At 43.4% G+C, this 21,130-nt stretch overlaps 1 protein-coding gene across 3 annotated transcripts in view; it reads left to right on the top strand.

The window, feature by feature from the left end:
- Positions 1-21,130, top strand: part of LOC121711549 (serine/threonine-protein phosphatase 2A 56 kDa regulatory subunit gamma isoform-like) — a 44,458-nt gene that overhangs the window by 16,223 nt on the left and 7,105 nt on the right. For 2 of the 3 annotated variants that reach the window (XM_042095227.1, XM_042095228.1), the window contains 11 exons: positions 5,163-5,362; positions 9,662-9,772; positions 9,966-10,058; positions 13,608-13,738; positions 14,080-14,139; positions 14,812-14,920; positions 16,715-16,768; positions 19,134-19,304; positions 19,639-19,766; positions 20,568-20,669; positions 20,787-20,859. In XM_042095227.1, the coding sequence (XP_041951161.1) occupies positions 5,163-5,362; positions 9,662-9,772; positions 9,966-10,058; positions 13,608-13,738; positions 14,080-14,139; positions 14,812-14,920; positions 16,715-16,768; positions 19,134-19,304; positions 19,639-19,766; positions 20,568-20,669; positions 20,787-20,859 (1,232 nt within the window). Of the gene's footprint in view, positions 1-5,162; positions 5,363-7,091; positions 7,316-9,661; positions 9,773-9,965; positions 10,059-13,607; positions 13,739-14,079; positions 14,140-14,811; positions 14,921-16,714; positions 16,769-19,133; positions 19,305-19,638; positions 19,767-20,567; positions 20,670-20,786; positions 20,860-21,130 lie in introns of those variants that run through there. The other variant, XM_042095231.1, reaches the window with a different exon arrangement.

Below are 21,130 nucleotides of genomic sequence, written 5' to 3'. Positions count from 1 at the left end.
TTCTACAGCACCCAGGGAGCAGTTGTGGTAGCTGTGGGTGTGGACTTGGGAGCTCTGTTCAATCACCGGTTGGGAGTCAACAGTCTGATTCCCTAACTAGTAGGCCACAAACCAGCGCAGCTTCAAGAACACATATGGTTACGTATGTAACCGTGGTTCTATGAGTTCCGGATGACCTCTGGCGGTCAGTAGAAACGAAATAGAACACAGGGAGTTAAAATTCCCAGGCACTGTGCAGAAGTAGGCTTGAGCTGTGCCATTTAAAATGTGAAAATAAGTAATCTTTTCAAACTTAGGATAAGTTCAGGCACATATTTCCTTGCTTTAAGGCGTCTAAACGACAGTAGATCATCCACAGGGCCTGGTTAGAAAACAAACCACAGTGGCATAAACAACAATACACGTAAACAAACAAGGAAACAAAGAGGCAAATTATACGGAGCTAACGGGCCAATCACGAAGGCGTCATTAACCACTCACCATGGCAGCCAAGAGACAGCCAAAAATTACATTTGATGGTAGTTTTGATCCAACGGTGCTTTTGGGAAACGCACTAGCCCGTAGCATTAGGGCAATGGTTCTCAAAGTGTGGGGCGGGCCCCACTAGTGGGGAATAGACATTTCAGGTGGGCTGTGATGAACAGGAGGACATTTGTTTTTTTTTGTTTTTTTCTGTTAATCTTTAATAATGCCTTTCTCTTTTTTTTAACAAGATCATTCAAAACAAAATAGCCACACACAAACATAGTAGTCATAAACAGACCAAACCAACACAGGAACCATTATTTTGCTGAATTGATGGGGTCAGGTGGGGCTTGAAAATTCCCCACTTCCAAAGTGGGGAATGACAGAAAAAGTTTGATAACCACTGCATTAGGGTAAGAATGTGCCATGACTCTACTGAACACTTTGGGCCTTGTTATCTTGTACACAGATTAAGTCCTAGTTTTCTAGAGATTCTGAGAATGCAGTGAGAGAAGGAAAGGTAATTCAATACAATAGATGTAATACTCCCATTTTATTCAAAGGTAGAATGCTACTGACAACTCCAGGCTTCCACGCATGCTTGTTTGTTTACACCGAATACAAGCTGAAGTGCAAAACGAAAATAGGCCTTGCCTTGAAAGTAGGTGTTTGCCTACTGCCCTCATCAATGCAGATATTTCAAATAAAAAATAAAAGTTAAAAAAAAAGTAAAAAAAAATATCCTTGATAGCCTATGTTGGGTTTTGTGGAAGAGAAAATGGACTGTTTTAGTAGTAGTACTAGGCAGTATGTAGTCAGATAGGTAACCATGGGCATATTTGGATTAGCTACAGATGGATTCACAAATAAATAAATTAGCCTACATTTGGCAGGATACTTGATATACAGGCTTAATGCAAATATGGCAATGTATTATATTATTTTACATTAACAAAATGTAAGAAAATAGAACAGACTGAAAATAAAGTAGGCACTGATCTTTAAAATCCTGTTTCCTGTAGCCTAAATGTTGTCGGTCATTCTTAATATTCGCAATTGGTGCACTGGCATGTTTAACTGTTAGCTGCAGTGTAATGTTAGATTATGTGTAAGTTAAGTACAGAACTGACTGCGCCCAAATTTTTGTCTGTGCTCCTAAATTTTTTAACTTGGGCGCACAAGTGCTCCTGGAAAAAAATGTTAGTGTAGAGCCCTGATTTGAGGACATCATCTTGGGCTTTAGTAAACACTTATCAACATTTTTTATTTTTATAGACTAAACAGTTGTGTGAGTGTGAGGAAGGCCTTGGTGTTTGGACATTCTGGAGCCATAATTAAATGGTGGACAAAGTGCGTAGTCTTATCAACAAAGTTCTCGTGTTTGAACTGTGGCAATTGTTTGGCCTGTTTGATCATTGAGCTGACTCATTTGTGATGAAGGTCGTGCCTACGGTGCTAAATTAACAAATATATTTTTCCTAGTTATTAAATTAGCTTTAGTTAGACTTTGTATTTTGCACATCAGGGTCAATAGTCTGACTGGGAACTGCATTGGGCCTGTGGGGTGTGCAGAGGAGGAAACGTGAGCGTGGGTGTGGCTCAGGGGGATCATCAAACCTGCCGTCCGACCGTTAGCCTAGAGTCTAATGTTAGAGCCCCAGCGGCGTTTGCAGGTTCAGTTTCAGGTTCAGATGCCTTGGGTTTCATTTCCGCTCAGGCTCTCATCAGCTCGTCGCTGTGGTTGGTGAAGATTGATGCCGGGTTTTATCGGTTTAGGACGCCTGTCTGAATGTCTGAAATTACACTATTCACTATGGTGACTCATCCCAGCTAAACCTACCATACACCACGACATCAACATCAAATTTGACTCCCTGTCTGTTTCACCGACCAGGACTGCAAGAAATCTAGGAGTTGTTCTCGACAACCAACTAAACTTCTCCGATCATGTTGCCTCAGTCGCCCGGTCATGCCGTTTCGCACTCTACAACATAGGGAAAATCAGGACTTACTTGACTCAAGATGCTACCCAACTTCTGGTTCAGGCAATAGTCATCTCACGACTCGACTACTGCAATGCCCTCCTGACAGGTCTCTCAGCCTGCGCAGTGAAACCACTTCAGATGAAGTCTACAACCAACCCAAAAGGGCACATGTTACCCCGCTGCTCATCCAGCCACACTGGCTACCTATGGCGGCCCGCATCAAATTCAAGTCTCTAACGCTTGCCTACAAAGTAGTCTCCGGTTCTGCTCCCACCTACTTGAATGCCCTCATACAGACTTACACTACCTCCAGACCGCTGCGCTCCTCTGACGAACGACGTCTAGCTCTACCACCGGTACGCTCAAGCCAATCCAAACTTTTCTCATCTGTTGTTCCTCGTTGGTGGAACACACTGCCAGTTCCTACAAGGGCAGTGACATCCTTCTCCACTTTCAAAAAACTCCTGAAGACCCAGCTCTTTAGAGAACATCTACTCTCATAGCAACACTTACAACAAGTCTTACTGATCCTAGCACTCACCAGCCGTTTTAAACTGACAAGTAACTGTTAAAAACAGCACTCACCGACGCACTTATTCTTACTGTACTCTAATGTTTTTTAAACTGTCCTAAAATTGGGAGAATTGTTCTAAAACTTACTGTTTACCATGTTGTTAGTCGCTTTGGTTAAAAAAGCGTCAGCCAAATGTAATGTAATGTAATGTAATGTAATGTGACTCATACATTTATATGAAAAGCTTCATGGCAGTAGCAGTTGATCATTCTGTGTGGAAATCCATGGAATAGACAACATCTTATAATATGAAGGGTTCTCTGAAGTATTGAGGGTGAATAAAGCAGGTAGTTGTACAGACAGGTAATTTTGAAATTCCTGGGAATTACTCAAAAGACTCTTTTTTTTAATTTTTTTTATTCGAATATAAAAATTAGCTGTAGTTCAAATTTGAATGCTTTTTGTCTAATGGAATTTTTCCATTTGGTATGACTTGCCTGGTCTGTGGACCCATTTTAAATAGCCCTTTGCCCACTTTCGGGCCAAAGCTGGGCGAGCTAAGGCTTGTCGCGGCTAATCATATCCCCATTATCACTTCTGCGGCTTGATTGTGCCGCCGGGGGACTTCCTCAGGGCTACTGACCTGGGGCTAACTTTTAACCTCAGCATTACCCTCCGGATAGTCTGTGCTTTGTGGCGCTTCAGGCGGTGTCAAGGTGGAAGGTGAGATTAACAAGTCGGGTAAAGGCGCGTCAGTACCAAAACAAGACAAATAGCCACCATATTATATGTTCCTGCAGCCTATTTGATAAGCAATGTCATGGGTAGGCTGATGTGATTTAAGGAGGGCTTTCTGTTCCTGAATTTCCCCTTTGGGATCAATAAAGTATCTATCTATCTATCAATAATGATGGGCTACACTGCATGTTGGGCTAGATTAACCAAAAGCGCACATTTTGTAAATAAGCGCATTGGATCGCGGGCCCTGGCCGTGTATCATGTTGTCATAATTAACATAAAGTAATATAAAGTATATATACTCTTTTGATCCCGCGAGGGAAATTTGGTCTCTGCATTTATCCCAATCCATGAATTGGTGAAACACAGCGCACACAGTGAACACACAGTGAGGTGAACACACTAATCCCGGCGCAGAGAGCTGCCTGCTACAACAGCGGTGCTTGGGGGGCAGTGGGGGGGGTTAGGTGCCTTGCTCAAGGGCACTTCAGCCGTTCCTACTGGTCGGGGTTCGAACCGGCAACCCTCCGGTTACAAGTCCGAAGCGCTAACCAGTAGGCCACGGCTGCCCCCAAAAAAGGACTCCGCTGTGAGCAGGGTTCCCGGGTTTGAAGGGTCAAAAACCTCCATAGCCCAGGTGCCTCAGGTGGTATTAAGGTGCCTCAGACCCCAGTAGCAGGGTGGAAGTGCTCTGTCCATGCCACACCTGAGGGTGGGGGCAGTGCTTGCTTGTTTGTGTCTCGGGGGAAACGTGCTGCTTGGCCATGATGACCATGTGGCAGCGCTGTGGTTGTGTCTCTGTCTGACAATTGGTCGGCTCGGGTTCGATTCCCAAACCTACCCTTGGAAGTCCATTGGATGAAAGCAACTGCTTAATACCACTTCAGTTTTGCTTTCGTCATGTTGTCTTCTTTGCACAACTCTTTTGATGTGAGTTTTTTTGTGGGGAAAACATGCAAGATAAGAGGTTTAACGTAGAAGTTACTAGAGCCCTCACCAAACACATCTGCTCCAAAAGCAAACGATATTGTAAACATATAGACACCAACACAAATAGAGTATCAGTGTGATGGTTCAAAGTGGGGAATGACAGAAAAAGTTTGATAACCACTGCATTAGGGTAAGAATGTGCCATGACTCTACTGAACACTTTGGGCCTTGTTATCTTGTACACAGATTAAGTCCTAGTTTTCTAGAGATTCTGAGAATGCAGTGAGAGAAGGAAAGGTAATTCAATACAATAGATGTAATACTCCCATTTTATTCAAAGTTCTTTGCACAACTCTTTTGATGTGAGTTTTTTTGTGGGGAAAACATGCAAGATAAGAGGTTTAACGTAGAAGTTACTAGAGCCCTCACCAAACACATCTGCTCCAAAAGCAAACGATATTGTAAACATATAGACACCAACACAAATAGAGTATCAGTGTGATAATAACCCCCCCCCCCCCCCCCTCCAGATGTGCCCCCAGCGGAGCAGGAAAAACTGTTTATCCAGAAGCTGCGGCAGTGCTGTGTGCTCTTCGACTTTGTGTCCGACCCACTCAGCGACCTCAAATGGAAGGAGGTCAAGCGGGCGGCGCTCAGCGAGATGGTGGAGTACATCACCCACAACCGCAACGTCATCACCGAGCCCATCTACCCAGAGGTGGTGCACATGGTAAGACACTGGTCACTGGTTTCTTATACTCCCAAATCTCAAAACTCTGTGTCCTAAACACCCCAAACTCATAACCCTGTATTCTGAACACCTACAACTCAACCCTGTAACCTAAACACTCAAAACTCGGAACCCTGTTTACTAAACACCCAAAACTCATGACCCTGTATACTAAACACCTAAAACTGAGAACCCTGTTTCCTAAACACCTAAATCTGATAACTCTTTATCCTAAACACCTGAGACTCATTATCCTGACTCAATGTAGTACATATGGTGAGAAACGTTTACCTAGAAGTGGTGCACATGGCAAATAAGGCCCAACCGAATAGCCCCAAGCTCTTACTACAACCCTCTTCCCAAAAGGGTTGCAAATGGTGAGAACCACTGTTTTCTACACCCTTACTCATAACCCTTGGGGATCAAGACTCTATCTATCTATCTATCTATCTATCTATCTATCTATCTATCTATCGTTACTGCACATGGTAAAAGAAGGACACTGACTCTTCTATTTGCGTTTTCTGCAATGTCAGCGCTGTTGTGTTCAGTGTGTGTGTTTGACCGTGCAGTGACTTAACCTTTTAAGCTCAATTCTCTAACTTCTGAGTCTGTGCTCTCCACTTATCTATAAACTTTACCCAGGTACTATCTACAAAACAAATCAAATTTGTTTCTCCTTGGTATGCACATTTTAGGGCCAGCTTTTCTGCAGACAGACAGGTCTTACTGGGTTGCTTTACATACACAGTCTTGAGAGACGGGGACTTTCATATGAGTGGGAGGTTTGCAGCTGAGTTGCTGCTGTTATATTTATTATTTAAGTCTTACCCGCTCATGCAAGGCTGGTAAACGCTGGTGAGCGAAGTGCAAATGAACCCTTTCTTCTCCCCGTGTTCATATTTTATCAAGCGCTCGAATAGCTAATGCAGAAGCTTGCTAAATCAGCATGACAATAAGCGTGCGTGTGTGTGTGTGTGTGTGTGTGCCTGCGCTTTTGTCATCCAGGCTCCAAAGACCATTCAGCCCACTTTGAAGTTCCCCTCCCTCTTTCAACATCAAAGTAAAGAGATGGCCACAGAAACACAGAGTGTTTTCCTGTTTGTCTTTTGAGCGTGTGTGTGTGTGTCTCTCTGCTCCTGTGTGGTTTAAAAGGCTGGTTAATCAGAGGATCATATGCATATCTGATACCACAAACGACTCCAGACCTGCCGCCCTTACATAATACTATGCCACAGCTCATCAGCCAGCTCAAGCAAGAGTGCAGTGCAAGGCCTGTGCATCAGGGCTGTAAATCCAAATGGCTTCTGCAATCTCCTACATCAGTGGAGCAGACGGTGATGTCCATTGGCGAAAGAAGTAAAAAGACCCTGTCTTTATATTAAGGTGACTATCGATGTAGAGGTGTATGCACAGAGAAGATGGTTCAAACTAGAGATGCACCGATTGCAATTTTAGCCGATTCCGATTTTCTATCTTTTCTTTAATATAACATTTCAACATAGAAATGTATTCAACTTTTCAATAATGGAATGGCTGTTAAAAAATATGGAACCGGTGTTACGATGTGCTGCCTGTGATTTGCACTTTGTGAGACCGCACACTTTCACAAACACATCTCATCCACAAGGGGGCACCAGTTTGCTTCTTTGACCTGGTAGCTGTGAGCTAGCTATAAAAGCCATGAAGCAGCTTTAATGGAGGGAACTCAGTTTGGCATGAGGAAAGGCCTGCTTGGGGCCTACCAGCATCTCATGGTTTCCGCCCTGGACCCTTTTGATGAATATTCTCTTTCTCCCATTGGATATATTTTGTATTTGGACACGTTTTTGTTGTTTTGTTTTTGTGTTGGGGTTTTCCCCACATTTTTCTATGAACATTCTTGGAAGTAGGAATTATGCATGGGCTGGTCGCCTAGAGAAGGCAATGCGCGGGTTGGTCCAGGACTTGAAGGTAAGCTGGTGTCCTCTTGCATTTCATCTCCTATTCGTTCGTACACACTGACTGCCACACCATTGCACACACTTAGGTTAGGGACTCTGGCCTAGGCAGCACATCTAATTTCCCTAGACTTAGTTCGAGCTTGTTGCTAGGCCACCTCTTCCTAACACCGGTGAACAGACAGATTCTTCGGTTACACTTTACTTGACAGTGTCGACATAAGAGTGACATGGCACTGTCATGAACTTGTCATAGACATGTCATAAACATTTGACACAACGCTTCTGTTATTAAGTGACATTCGTTTTTTGTCATAACAAGTTAGGGTTAGGTTTCATGTGTCATGACTGTGTCATGTCACTCTTATGTCGATACTGTCAAGTGAAGTGTTACAGATTCTTCTTCAAGTCTAACTTCAGCTGCAGTATCAAACTAATGCTTCCCAGTGTGGGACATTCTCCCACTACTTAAAGCACGTTATGGAACAACCATTTTTCTTCTCACATCCAATATCCAACTAAAAATACTAAAACAATTTTCTTGAATCATTTGAACATGCTGCCATGGAATATATTTTCATATGCATTGATGCATTTATGGGAGGGTGAGTGAAAATATGGGCACTGGGAATATCACGCAAACACGGAAGAAGTGCTAATAGCGATTGATTGGATACTCCGCCATATGTATGAAAACAGCGTGCATCTGTTTTGCAGTGATAAACTTCAGCCTGTTAAAGCAGGTGTAATCCAAATTCCGGTTAAATGCGTCAATTATGACAGCTGAATCATCCACTTGCCACTCCTAATCTACTAGACTACGGTATTAAGTGATAGCCCTAGTCTACGGGCTGTAAATAGTTCAAGTTTTTGTTCAAGTGGAGAACAACTACTAGACAACTACTTTGTAGGAAGTCACTACTTGTTGACATCTTATTATCATGTATGATCATTAAACTGTTATTCTTCTTAATGACTCAATCGGTTAACTCCATTCAACTGCACTTGTGGTTCAGCTGTGGGCACACAATATGTGTTGTAGAGGGGGCAGGGACGGGCGGTGATGAAGTGGCATCTTAGTAAATTCCACGCAATATGGTAAAGCACAGTGTTTGCTTTCTGCGCAGAGAAAATCTCGGTATTTGTGCATCCAGCCCTTAGTGTTGGCCTCTGCAAGCTTCTTCAAACTCAGCTGGGTGATGTGTCAAGTGCGGCGCGCAAATGCATTTGACCGGCATAAAATCGGCATATCTCAGACTGAACAGCCGGTCGCCGGACATGGACTATCACGTGAAACTCGGCCATTTCCGGTCACCAGCCGATCAATCGGTGCATCTCTAGTTCAGACTCGAGAAGGCTTTACTAGGGAGGGAAGCAAACAAAGCAATGAAATGATATGAACAACAATCATGTAAATCATGGGATGCAGTCCAATCAGAACATGTGCTGCATGTTAATCATGTGACAAAGATATGCTCCAGCTTTGCATCCAGGTGTATAGCCATCCAGACATTGCTGACAACATGTGTTCAAAGAGTGTGTTTCTGTCAGTGTGAATCCACTGGTTGTTCTTTTTTTTTAGTTTTTTTTTTTAAGACAAGGCTACAGAATGACTCATCTGTTCATTCCATGTTTTTTATTCCATAATATACTGACCCATGGTCAGTACCAAAATGAGGAGAATTGTTCAGGGCTGTACCTTAACTTTTTTTTGCGACCGGTATTGTTTGCAAGGTATTGTCTTGTATTCTACAATACTAGTTCAAATCAAAGCACATTGATTCCCCTCACACAGAAGTACACACAAACTTCAAACGAACATCGAACATCGTACTAATGCTGCACTGGTAAATCACCCTTTGCAAGATGCACTATACAGCCCTTCTTTTTCAGATGAATGGTTGTCAAGGTGGCAAAGTGTGTTAAAATATGCAATAGGTTTGTCTCTTCTGGCTGTGCTCAGACAAGTGCATTCACAAGCTTAGCTGGCCTATTTGTCTTTGTTGTGATTCTTACAAATTTGTTTTCGTTGTCGTGCCAGAAGAAAGCCTCCAAGGATTCCTCTCTTGAAAGGCATACAACAGTGTTTCACATGAAGTGCCCTTCTGCGCATTTGCTAGAGAAAAGAGACTGAGTGTGGATGCACTGCCCACACAGATCGAGTAGAGAGAGAGCGGTCATCAATGCCAGCGCAGAGCTGGAGAGTGCCGTGTAAATATTGACCACTGTTCCCTGCTGAATGGTGTTTGAAGTGTTGAATTGTCATCTGACAGGCCAGATCTTTAATGTGTCTTTGGCTGGCCAAGACGGCACTAATGCTCTCCGCTGACCCTGTCACTTTGTGTGTGTGCACGTGTAGTTTGCCGTGAACATGTTCAGGACGCTACCCCCTTCCTCAAACCCGACAGGGGCGGAGTTTGACCCGGAGGAGGACGAGCCCACGTTAGAAGCAGCGTGGCCACACCTTCAGGTACTGCCTCAATGTCACATACCCTTGGATGATTGGATGCAGCAAATGTCAGTCAAAGGTTATGTCGGTGCAGTGCAAAGACATTACTAGCTGTAACTGAATTTGAAACTGAAGTGTATTGAATTACTGTGTGTGTGTGTGGAATGCTGCAGTATGTGTTAACCTTGCTGCGTAATGTCTCTTCACTCCACAGCTGGTGTATGAATTCTTCCTGCGTTTCTTGGAGTCCCCAGACTTCCAACCCAACATAGCCAAGAAGTACATTGATCAGAAATTTGTGATGCAGGTATGTTTACGTTACATTACATTTGGCTGACGCATTTTTAGCCAAAGCGACTAACAACATGGTAAACAGTTTAAGTTTTAGAGCAATTCTCAACAATTTTAGGACAATTTATAAAAACATTAGAGTACAGTAAGAATAAGTGCATCAGTGAGTGCTGTTTTTAACAGTTACTTGTCAGTTTAAGACGGCTGGTGAGTGCTAGGATCAGTAAGACTTGTTGTAAGTGTTGCTATGAGAGGAGATGTTCTCTAAAGAGCTGGGTCTTCAGGAGTTTTTTGAAAATGGAGAAGGATGTCCCTGCCCTTGTGGGAACTGGCAGTGTGTTCCACCAACGAGGAACAACAGATGAGAAAAGTTTGGATTGGCTTGAGCGTACCGGTGGTAGAGCTAGAAGTCGTTCGTCTGAGGAGCGAAGCGGTCTGGAGGTAGCGTATGTCTGTATGAGGGCATTCAAGTAGGTGGGAGCAGAACCGGAGACTACTTTGTAGGCAAGCGTTAGAGCCTTGAATTTGATGCGGGCCGCCATAGGTAGCCAGTGTAGCTGGATGAGCAGCGGGGTAACGTGCCCTTTTGGGTTGGTTGTAGACCAGGCGCGCCGCCACGTTCTGGATCATCTGAAGTGGTTTCACTGCGCAGGCTGGGAGACCTGTCAGGAGGGCATTGCAGTAGTCGAGTCGTGAGATGACTATTGCCTGAACCAGAAGTTGGGTAGCATCTTGAGTCAAGTAAGTCCTGATTTTCCGTATGTTGTAGAGTGCGAAACGGCATGACCGGGCGACTGAGGCAACATGATCTGAGAAGTTTAGTTGGTTGTCGAGAACGACTCCTAGATTTCTTGCAGTCCTGGTAGGTAAAACAGACAGGGAGTCAAATTTGATGTTGATGTCGTGATGTATGGTAGGTTTAGCTGGGAGGACCAGCAGTTCAGTCTTTGAGAGGTTCAGCTGGAGGTGGTGTGCCTTCATCCATGTAGCTATGTCTGAGAGGCAATCCGAGATCCGTGCTGAAACCAAGGGGTCATCAGGTGGAAAGGACAGATAGAGCTGTGTGTCGTCTGCATAGCAGTGGTATGAGAAGCCATGCGAACGGATAATCTGTCCCAAGGAGATGGTGTAGATAGCAAAGAGAAGGGGGCCCAGCACTGAGCCCTGGGGGACCCCTGTGGTGAGATGTGTGGTGTTTAGACACACTCCGTTTGTGCTGAGATGTTTTTGTCTTTGAGTTGAGCTGTGTATACTTTAGTGTGTGAGTTTGCTTGGTTGAGAGATACTGAGGTGTGTATGTTTGTCTGCATGTTAATGCCTGCTTATATTGGTGTGTGTATCTTCTGTTACATTTCATTTATCCATGGGATGATCAGTTTTATCCTATGAATCTTTTATTACTCAAATTAGACCTGCTAACCTGTACGTTTTTTTGCGTAGCAACCACGCATTTTCACATCAAAGTACGCCGCTACGATTTTTTACTTAGATCTACGATAACCAGCCAGATTTCTTTCTTGCTGGTTTATTTCATTAGCAACAGGGGTAAATGAACAAACGTTTCGGCCTTATGGCCTTTATCAGTGTGCCACTTAGAACTACGCAAAAACCAGCAGGCATCCAACTTCTCCGGAAAGCTCCTTGAGCATGTGAATTAGAATCTCCCGCAAATCTATTTCATGCAAGGATGAGATACAAAGATAAAGTGAGAATGACAGGCAAAGCATAGTGGCCTGTCTTTGTTATTTTTTTACTTTATCCAACAGTGGGTTAAATGAAAGACTTGATGAGGTGAGTTTAACAAGTGTTCACTTGCAAATTTGCGTTCCCCCAGCTGCCGTTTTGCGAAACTAAACATATTCCACTGAGTGTGATTGTAAATTCACCTAGGCCTAATAGTTTCATGTTGTCTTGGATTTTATTATCTTGTTCACCAGTTATTTCAGTTAGCATATTTTCAATGTGTCGCTGATGGTTAAAGTTTTCATAACTTTAACCATACCATCCAACCATAACAAAATGCAAAGTGGACCTAGGCTAAATATTTTGAGCTTTCTTTGGAGGATATAGATCCTTCTTGATTATTAGCGTGGAAACAAACGAGAACAAATAATAGGCTTCAAGACGGAGATCGCGCACCTATCACTGTTGGGATAATGTAGGCCTAACCATTGCATTCTCACAGATGGCAGACAGACACTGCGATCTCAAAGAAATTAAGTGCATGTGCAAGTGAAATTCTTCAAAAATCAGTAATTTGCATTAGTCAGCAGGTAATAATTGCAACATTGAATGTATTTTTTTTTTTTACGAAAAAAACAAAACATGTACAAAACATTGTGAGTAAGGGGATAGACTGTACACTGACAACAGCAGATGTCCATAAGCCTCTATCTACTGTAGCCTATAGGTGAATCAAATATGTTGGCATAACATGGCCGATAGATGTATTCATTTACAAAATAAAATGGATTGAAAGAGGTAATGGGGCAGTCGTGGCCTACTGGTTAGGGCTGGTTAACTGTACGTACACACCGCCGCCGACTTGAGCTTCCAAAGAAGCTCGGGTCACCCTGTCAAGGACGCTTGTCAGAAAAGTACAGGGAAGCTTTGGACGCTCTGACGTGGCAGCATTCTACGTTCGGTCATGTTCTATCTTACTACTTTATTTAAAGGCCGTCTATTCTGATTGGTTGCTGGTCGTTGGTTGCTGAACCGCGTCATAGCTCATTACCATGAAGTTGACTTACTTTCAACATTCTGCTTGACGCTCAAGTCGCCAAAACGCGACGCCGACGGATTTGCTGCTTCTTGCAGCTGAGAGAAGCCGGCTTCCATTGAAAAGGAATGACTTAGGCACGGCTGAAGTGCCCTTGAGCAAGGCACCTAACCCCTCACTGCTCCCTGAGCGCCACTCTAGCAGGCAGCTCACTGCATCGGGATTAGTGTGTGCTTCACCTCACTGTGTGTTCACTACGTGCTGAGTGTGTTTCACTAATTCACGGATTGGGATAAATGCAGAGACAAAATTTCCCTCACGGGATCAAAAGAGTATATATACTTATACTTAATACCAGACATGAATGAGACTACATATAAGAAAATGGACAATATATCAGTCCCTATCAACACAAGTGTTTTTTATAGGTCAGGATTATTAAACAGATCGTCAACATTATAGAGCTACTGTAAAAGATTTAGTTTGCACTTTCAGGAACACATGGGATCGCATTTAGATAGATATTCAACATTAAAGATTGGTCGCTATCCAAAATGTGTCTATGTATGGCTATGTCTGTTTTTGCCTGCATGCATGAAGGCCGACGTGAGCAATTTTTTTTTTCTCGGCTCGAGATGCCTGGGAGGGAAAATTCTTCAAGGTTGGCAGGTCTGAAATTTCCTAGTTCTTTGTTTTATTTTGTCCTTCTTATTTTATTGGTGTAATTATATGTCCATTATGTATGCCCATGTTACTCGACTCATTGCTCTAAATGAGCTCATAAATAAGAAATGATGATTATTTGAATGAGTCATTATGTGTGTGTGTGTCTGTGTGTGTGTGTAGCTGCTGGAGCTGTTTGACAGTGAGGACCCCAGAGAAAGAGACTTCCTGAAAACCACGTTGCACCGCATTTACGGCAAGTTCCTGGGCCTGCGAGCCTACATCAGGAAACAGATCAATAATATATTTTATAGGTGAGCAAGAGCGCCCACTCATTCACTCACACACACTCACACCCATGCGCACGCACACGCGCATCTCGACGGGGCCCAGAGCACTGATATGGGGTTAAATTGAAACTTGGCCAGTAACAAGTCTGTGATGGTCAGATCAATCGATGACCAGACCTTCGTCATTTAATTGATTCAGGTCTTCTACGTCTTCATGATCACAGCAGGGAGGTCCTTTCTTAAAAAAAGGCCTGTCCTTGCTGCACTGAAAACATGCTTTGGGTCAGTTTAGTTAATATTATAGTTAATATGGCTTTTCACCACTTCGCTTGTGTATTGATTTTTATTTTATTTTTTCTGTCCAGGTTCATATATGAAACAGAACATCACAATGGAATAGCAGAATTATTGGAAATTTTAGGAAGGTAAGTGAACCCTTTGAAGTCTATCGATAGTAGTCTCATCTCTGACTTTCTACTGCTTTTCAAGGTACACTTGGGCCAATTTAAATTTTACCTTATTTTACCAATTTCTTTTTTTTTTTCATTTCTAGCACTATGTATTATTCATCTCATGCATATGGCATTTCCAGGCATAAGACAGCTATTGGTCAAATACCAATGCACCATAAATCCAAATTTGGCATGGGTGTCATAATGTATGGGCTCAGCTGTGACTACATGTAGACATGTTTAGTCCTTTCTTTGTACTCTTCAGTTGGTTCTGCGTTTGTCACATGCAGAGACTTGCTGACTACAGTGCACCCAAACCAGAGGTGCGTTCAAATTCGCAAACATAGGCGAACAATTTTTTGGAGGTAGTTCTCCATGAACATACTGTAGTTTGGAACTGGATGTAAGTTTGATGAAGGTAACAATGCAGTTACCGTTACAATGGAATGTTAACACCAAATTGTTTAAATTTAACTGTTCAAAGAAAACATGTTCACTACGAACGTTCGCCACTGTTTGCCAAATATGAACACACACAAACCAGTGCAGCGAAGCACGGTCCGGCACATAGAGCAACAGAACCATTAACACTGAGTGGGAGCACACGGTTTCTTATGTCTGCCTTTCTGCTGTTCTCTTTTGCAGCATTATCAATGGCTTTGCCTTGCCTCTGAAAGAGGAACACAAAATATTCCTGTTGAAAGTGCTGCTGCCTTTGCACAAAGTCAAGTCCCTCAGCGTTTACCACCCACAGGTGAGTGTCTGTGTGTGTGTGTGTGTGTGTATGTAAACAGTGTATTTGTGGTGGTAGGTTTGCAGAATTAACTGGAATGCAACAGTTTTCAACAAATTAGCACAGCATGGTTATGATGCTAATCAGATTTAAGCACAATTTAGTACAACCTGGAAAATCATTGTGTGGTGGTCAATGTTGATATTGTGGTGGGCTGCCACAAATAAGTCAATGTATGGGAAACACTGTGTAAATCTGTCTTCTCTCTGCACATGTCCTCTATGGTAAATGTAAGAGAACCGCATGTCTGAAGTTCTCCAGACAGCCCAAAGGGATATGTGCACTTAAGGATAAAGTACTGCTTTTTAGTTATAAAAGTAAGTAATTAAATAAATAAAGGCCTCATTTTCCTTTAATCATGCTCAGTCTTGGGCCCTGGCTTCAGTGTGTCTGTGTGTGAATGGTCTATCTGTACTGTGTGTGTGTGTTCAGTGGGGTCGGGCCTCGGCCTGGAGGCCGGTGAGTGAGGGCTAAAGTGGGACAGTGGTGCAGTTCTGCTTGGCTGGCTGTCTGGCTCCGCTGACCCACATCCAGGGGCAGCCTTCCTGTCACCAGGAAGTCCAGTCTCATCAATACTGATCTGGCCATCACGCACTCCTATATCTCTCCCTTTTACCCTCTCTCTCTCTCTTTCTTTCTTTCTTTCTTTCTTTCTTTCTTTCTTTCTCTCGCTATCGCTATCTCTCCATTTTCTCTCACTCTGTCTCTCTCCCTCCTGCTCTCTCTTTCTCTCTACTCTATCTTTCCCCCCATCTCTCTCTATCTCTCCATTTTCTCTCTCGCTCTCTCTCCCTGCCCTCTCTCCTCTCCTCGGTACCACTGTCTCCGCACAAACCAGTGCCTCAGGCCAGGTGATTGACAGGCTAAATTGGTTGTCTGCCTGAGCAGCAATAACACTGTAGAGCTCCAAGGAGCACTCTTCCTCTCTCTCTCATAGCATATTGCAGTTGTGTAACTGCACTTTCAGACAAAGGAAAGACCAGGAGAGGCTGTAATTGAATAGGCTGCTAGGCCCTGACTGGATGTGTGAAGAAAAAACACATAATTTTCACATTTGACTGGTTATTAGTCACCCAGCTGTCTTATTAGGCAATTGTAAGCTAGACAGTCAAATTAATTTCGATGTTATGCATTCAATATTTGTCCTGGTATCGATGGTGTTGCAAAACTTGGTGGCACAACGTCGTACTACTGTAGCTAGCCATAATAAAACAGAAAAAGCTCCCATCCCTTTGTGAAGAAAAGCCTTCACCTCACTGAGGGTGCCAGACATACCATGATAAAGCAGTTCTTGACATGGACAATGGTGCTGGAGACCTTGTGAACCCATGGCAAAGAATGGATTTTTACACATAGATATACATTCTGAGACTCGGAGGACTTAGATGAAGGTTTCTTCAAAATGCAAGAATCTTGAAGGTGATTTCAGACATCCACTAGAATTGCCAGTCCCCCACTATAAGTCAGTCAACAAAATGGAGAAGAACCCCAGATGGCGGTGGTGTTTTGAGCATTCGTCCTCCTTCACTACAGATAGACAGACAAGCAAGTTGCAACCAAACTGACCAGGGCTACTGACTTCCTGCCTGATGCCCTGGGGCTTGCCTGAAGCTAACTAATTAGCTGGGGTCAGCTGACATGCAGGGACATTAGCAAGTCCAAGCACAAGCCAGGGCCTTCCTCTCACATTCATTGTGATACTGTGTGTGTGTGTGTGTGTGCTTCTTGACTGACTGTTGTCTCTTCTTTACCCAGCTGGCCTACTGTGTGGTCCAGTTTCTGGAGAAGGACAGCACTCTCACAGAGCCGGTAAGCCTCTGCTCCTCTTTACTCCTTCCTGGTCCTCTTCATTCCCCTTCCACTCCTCCTCTTCTAGTTTTAGTAGTTTATTGGTAATACGCAGGGCTGTATTCGCCCACGAGGAATAGTTTTGTAGTAATGTTGCATGTAGGTGGTTATGTTGATTTCGTTCAAAGGTTGACTAAATGTAGCTATGCGTGCTTCAGGCAATGTTGATGTATAGTGTGTGTGGCATGGTGTACTGGGTGGTATTTGATTAGTTCTTTGAGGCAGTGGTGATAATTGAGGGGTGACTAATGATGGTAATTGAAGTGTGACTTAATGATTATGGTGTATTTTGTGGTAATGTGGTGGTTGGGTGGATGGATATGCTGGCTGAGTAGTGATGAGTCATTCTGTGGGGATGTTGGGGCAATGATGTTGCCTAGAGTAGTGTTGCACGGTGCACCGATACCACAAAAGTATCGCAATACCCTGAAATTAAACATTTCATGATGCCTAATTTTATTAGTTTCAGTACTTTCAAGAATGATTGTGTTCTTTTGAAGTAACATGTGAGTGTGCAAGGCATGCTTCTAGTGCCTCCTCCCCTAACCTGTGGCTGTGCGTCTTTTATCCTCACACACACAAATCAGGTCATGTCTGTCATTCGTGTAGTGGTCACTAAAATCATTAATGAACGTTGCAAGGTACTTATCTCTTCTATGATCCCAGAAAGATTTTCTACGACTTGTTAATTTTTTGAACATTTATTTTATCTAATGACATAGAAAACATAATGAATTGCATCCACATATCCTTAGCACTATGCACAACTATTATTCACTAGCCTAAAACCGTGAGACTGAAGGCTTATTACTCTCACATATACAATTACACCTACACACAACCAATGTGCGCTCAATTAGCCCTACACACCACATTAAAGATATGTAAGTGTAATAGTTTAAAAAAACAATATGAAGTATTCAAAGTACAAAAAATGTTTAGCTAATATTTATGCAGATTATAAAATACCATACATTATTAACAAAACTAGTGCAGTGCCCGTTCAAACATGCTATTCCTGTAGCCCAATTACATGCCTGCAGGTAGGCCTGCTTTGAAAATAGGATAGGGAAAAACATAATTCCAGGTAAGCATTCAATAATGAATAGGCCTAGAGATAATATAACAATATAATAAATGTGAAGTGAGGAGAATTTAAGCATGGCTGCATGTGACATTTTTTACAAATCAAAATTACATAATCCTAACAGCTGTTTTAAGTCAATGCTATATGCTTAGCCTATTGAATAAGTTGATGATCGAGAAAACAAACCATTTTGTGGAATGATTCATCATATGAAATTTGCAACGGTGTGACTCAAAAACAGTCTCTGGTGGCCTATAAGTGACATCACACTCTGTCTGCCACTCGTTGCTTGTCGCTGGTTATGCTTTGCATGTGTGGCTTTCTGAGACGTTCTTTAATTCGGGACCATCATCGCTCATTTCAATTTAGGACCTTGCAGTTGGAACTGTCGTTTGCTTATTCAAAGTCTAAAGACAGTCCAAAGTAGCCTGGGCTATTCGAAGTGTCCGTTTATTGCACATCATTTTTTACGTAATTTTGAAGAGCCACTGCATACCTGTGTGTCTTGGCGTGTTGTTGCAAAATCCGCAGAGTTCACTTTATTGTTGAGGTCAGACATGTTAAGTTTTTACCTGTGTAACCTACACTGATCCAGTTCTGCCAAAGCCCTGCTTCTATCCTCACTGGTAGCTTACAGTACAGTGGTGTGTGGGAGGGGGAGTGGCTAGCGGCGATATCTTTTGCATTTCTTATTCAAACAACGTCAAATTTGGCACTGCACTTATTCATGCCCATAGCAAGACACCTGCCACAGACACACAGACACTTCTTGCTTTATAGATAGATATATAAGCTTAATATGAATTCCAAAACATGTGAAATAGAAATATATGACATAAGCCATCATTTTCCGTATGTGTTTGTGTGTGTGGAGAGAGAGTCAAGCAGAATCTAGGATGGCCACTGGTGTGAATTATCACACTATATTCAATATTACTGATGACGTTAAGGTGGTGGCCCCCAAATCAAATGATTTTTTAAAAGTATCAAAGAATTATCGAAATGGCAATTCTTGACTTATATCGGTATCGGTATAACAATAATTTTGGTATCGTGACAAACACTATCCTTGAGATTAATGCAGGTGTGTAGTGCTGAATATTTACTGTGGTGCTGTTTCATGTTAGTGGTTAGTGTGGAGATTAATGCGGGTGTTGTATTCTGTGGAGATTCTGAGAGATTGATAATGACTGTGGGTTTCGTGGTGATGCTGTGGTAATGTTGTGGTCTTGCTGTCAGGTGGTGATGGCGTTGCTGAAGTACTGGCCCAAGACGCACAGCCCCAAGGAGGTGATGTTCCTCAACGAGCTGGAGGAGATCCTGGATGTCATCGAGCCCTCGGAGTTCGTCAAGGTCATGGAGCCGCTCTTCAGACAGCTGGCCAAGTGTGTGTCCAGCCCCCACTTCCAGGTACACACCTTCGCTGTGTGTGTGTGTGGGTGTGTGTGTGGGTCTGTGGGGGTCCAGCCCCCACTTCCTGGTACACACAGGGTGGCCTCTGCCTTTGTCCACTCATAATTTCCTGGTAAGCACGTGTGTGTGTGTGGGGCGGGGGCTGCTCCCAATTCCAGATATACACCACCTTCCTGGTACTAATGTAAGTGTGTTTGTGTGTCCTGATCAAGACTAGTGCACTGGCCAAAATGAGTCACGTTTTATGTCTGCCATTATGACGCAGAAGTATTACTGCCATTATGACGCGTTCTTATTGTATTAAAATGTGTGTGTGTTTGTGTGTGTGCAGGTGGCTGAGAGGGCCCTGTACTACTGGAACAATGAGTACATCATGAGCTTGATCAGTGACAACGCAGCCAGGATACTGCCCATCATGTTCCCCTCCCTCTACCGCAACTCCAAGACCCACTGGAACAAGTCAGTACTCTCCTCCACTCCACTCCACTCCACTCACTCCACACTCACACAGCAACACTCACATCGCACCCAAAACATTCCACCAGGCAGCCCGTAGCAGGCGGGAACAGACAAAAAGCACATTGGATACCAGCGTCTTTCTGACAAACCTACCGTATTTTCCAGACGCACCGAAGTATAAGTCGCACCAGTCAAAAAATGTGTCATGAAGTGGAAAAAAACATATATGTAAATATATATGTTGCACCTGAGTCGCAGGACCAGCCAAACTATGAAAAAAAGTGTGACTTATAGTCTGGAAAATACGGTATATGGCCAGTCAGCATGCTTGATGCTATATGCTAGATGTCAGCTTTTACCTAAACAATGTAAGAGACAGCTAGCATGCAACTGCGAGAGAGGCACTCGCACTCTACCCATCGTGCAGTTTTTTTTGGGGGGGGGGGGGCTTTTTATGCCTCTAATGACAGGACAGTGAAGAATGACAGGAAGTGAGTGGGAGAGAGTCGGTGTGGGATCCGGAATGGACCACGGGGCGGGAATCGAACCCGGGTCGCCGGCGTACAGTGCAGGTACCCCAGCCAGTTGCGCCACAGCTGGGGCCGAGTTGCCAAGAGTTTTGACAAGTTACTGAGAGTTGTAACCCAGGATTTTAGAATAAGACACAGGTTTGATGTATATTTTAAGTGCAAGGCAAAAAATGTTGCCCTGTATTTCTGGTGTTGTAAAAAAAGCTTAATGCTCAGTCAGTCTTTCCCAAATAAACAATGACTGATGCTCTGACCCATGTTGTGCCCTCAGAACAATCCACGGGCTCATCTACAATGCTCTGAAGCTCTTCATGGAGATGAACCAGAAGCTGTTTGATGACTGCACCCAGCAGTTCAGGGCGGAGAAGAACAAGTATGTCCTGGTCATTTGTTTCCATTGAAGTTAATCTGTCTTGTGAGATTATCTCTGTAATGTGGCTGGTGTGATGGTTTCTCCGCGTAATGTGGCTGATGTGATGGTTTTGCGCAGAGAGAAGATGAAATGGAAGGAGCGCGAGGAGGCCTGGATAAAGATTGAGAATCTGGCCAAGTCAAATCCACAGGTAATCACAACACATACTCAAACCACTGTCCTACCCAGGAAGCAGCTGCTTCCTGTGGGGTCACCACAGCACAGCACAAGAGAGAGAGACTAGACAGAGATGGGTCTAGGGAAGGTGATCAGATAAATCTTGGGTCTTAACCAGATTGTGGCTGTGCCTGGCTGCACCTGAAGGTGCCAGCACACTTACCCAACAATCTCTAACATTCTAAAGATGGGTTTGATGTTTGCAGTCTTTAGAATGTTCAGAAAACCCAAGTAGGGTCATTCCA

The sequence above is a fragment of the Alosa sapidissima genome, chromosome 6 (genome assembly GCF_018492685.1).
Source record: "Alosa sapidissima isolate fAloSap1 chromosome 6, fAloSap1.pri, whole genome shotgun sequence".
Taxonomy (NCBI): domain Eukaryota; kingdom Metazoa; phylum Chordata; class Actinopteri; order Clupeiformes; family Clupeidae; genus Alosa; species Alosa sapidissima.
The sequence above is the reverse complement of the archived record's forward strand: the minus strand, read 5'-3'. Positions and strand labels throughout refer to the sequence as shown.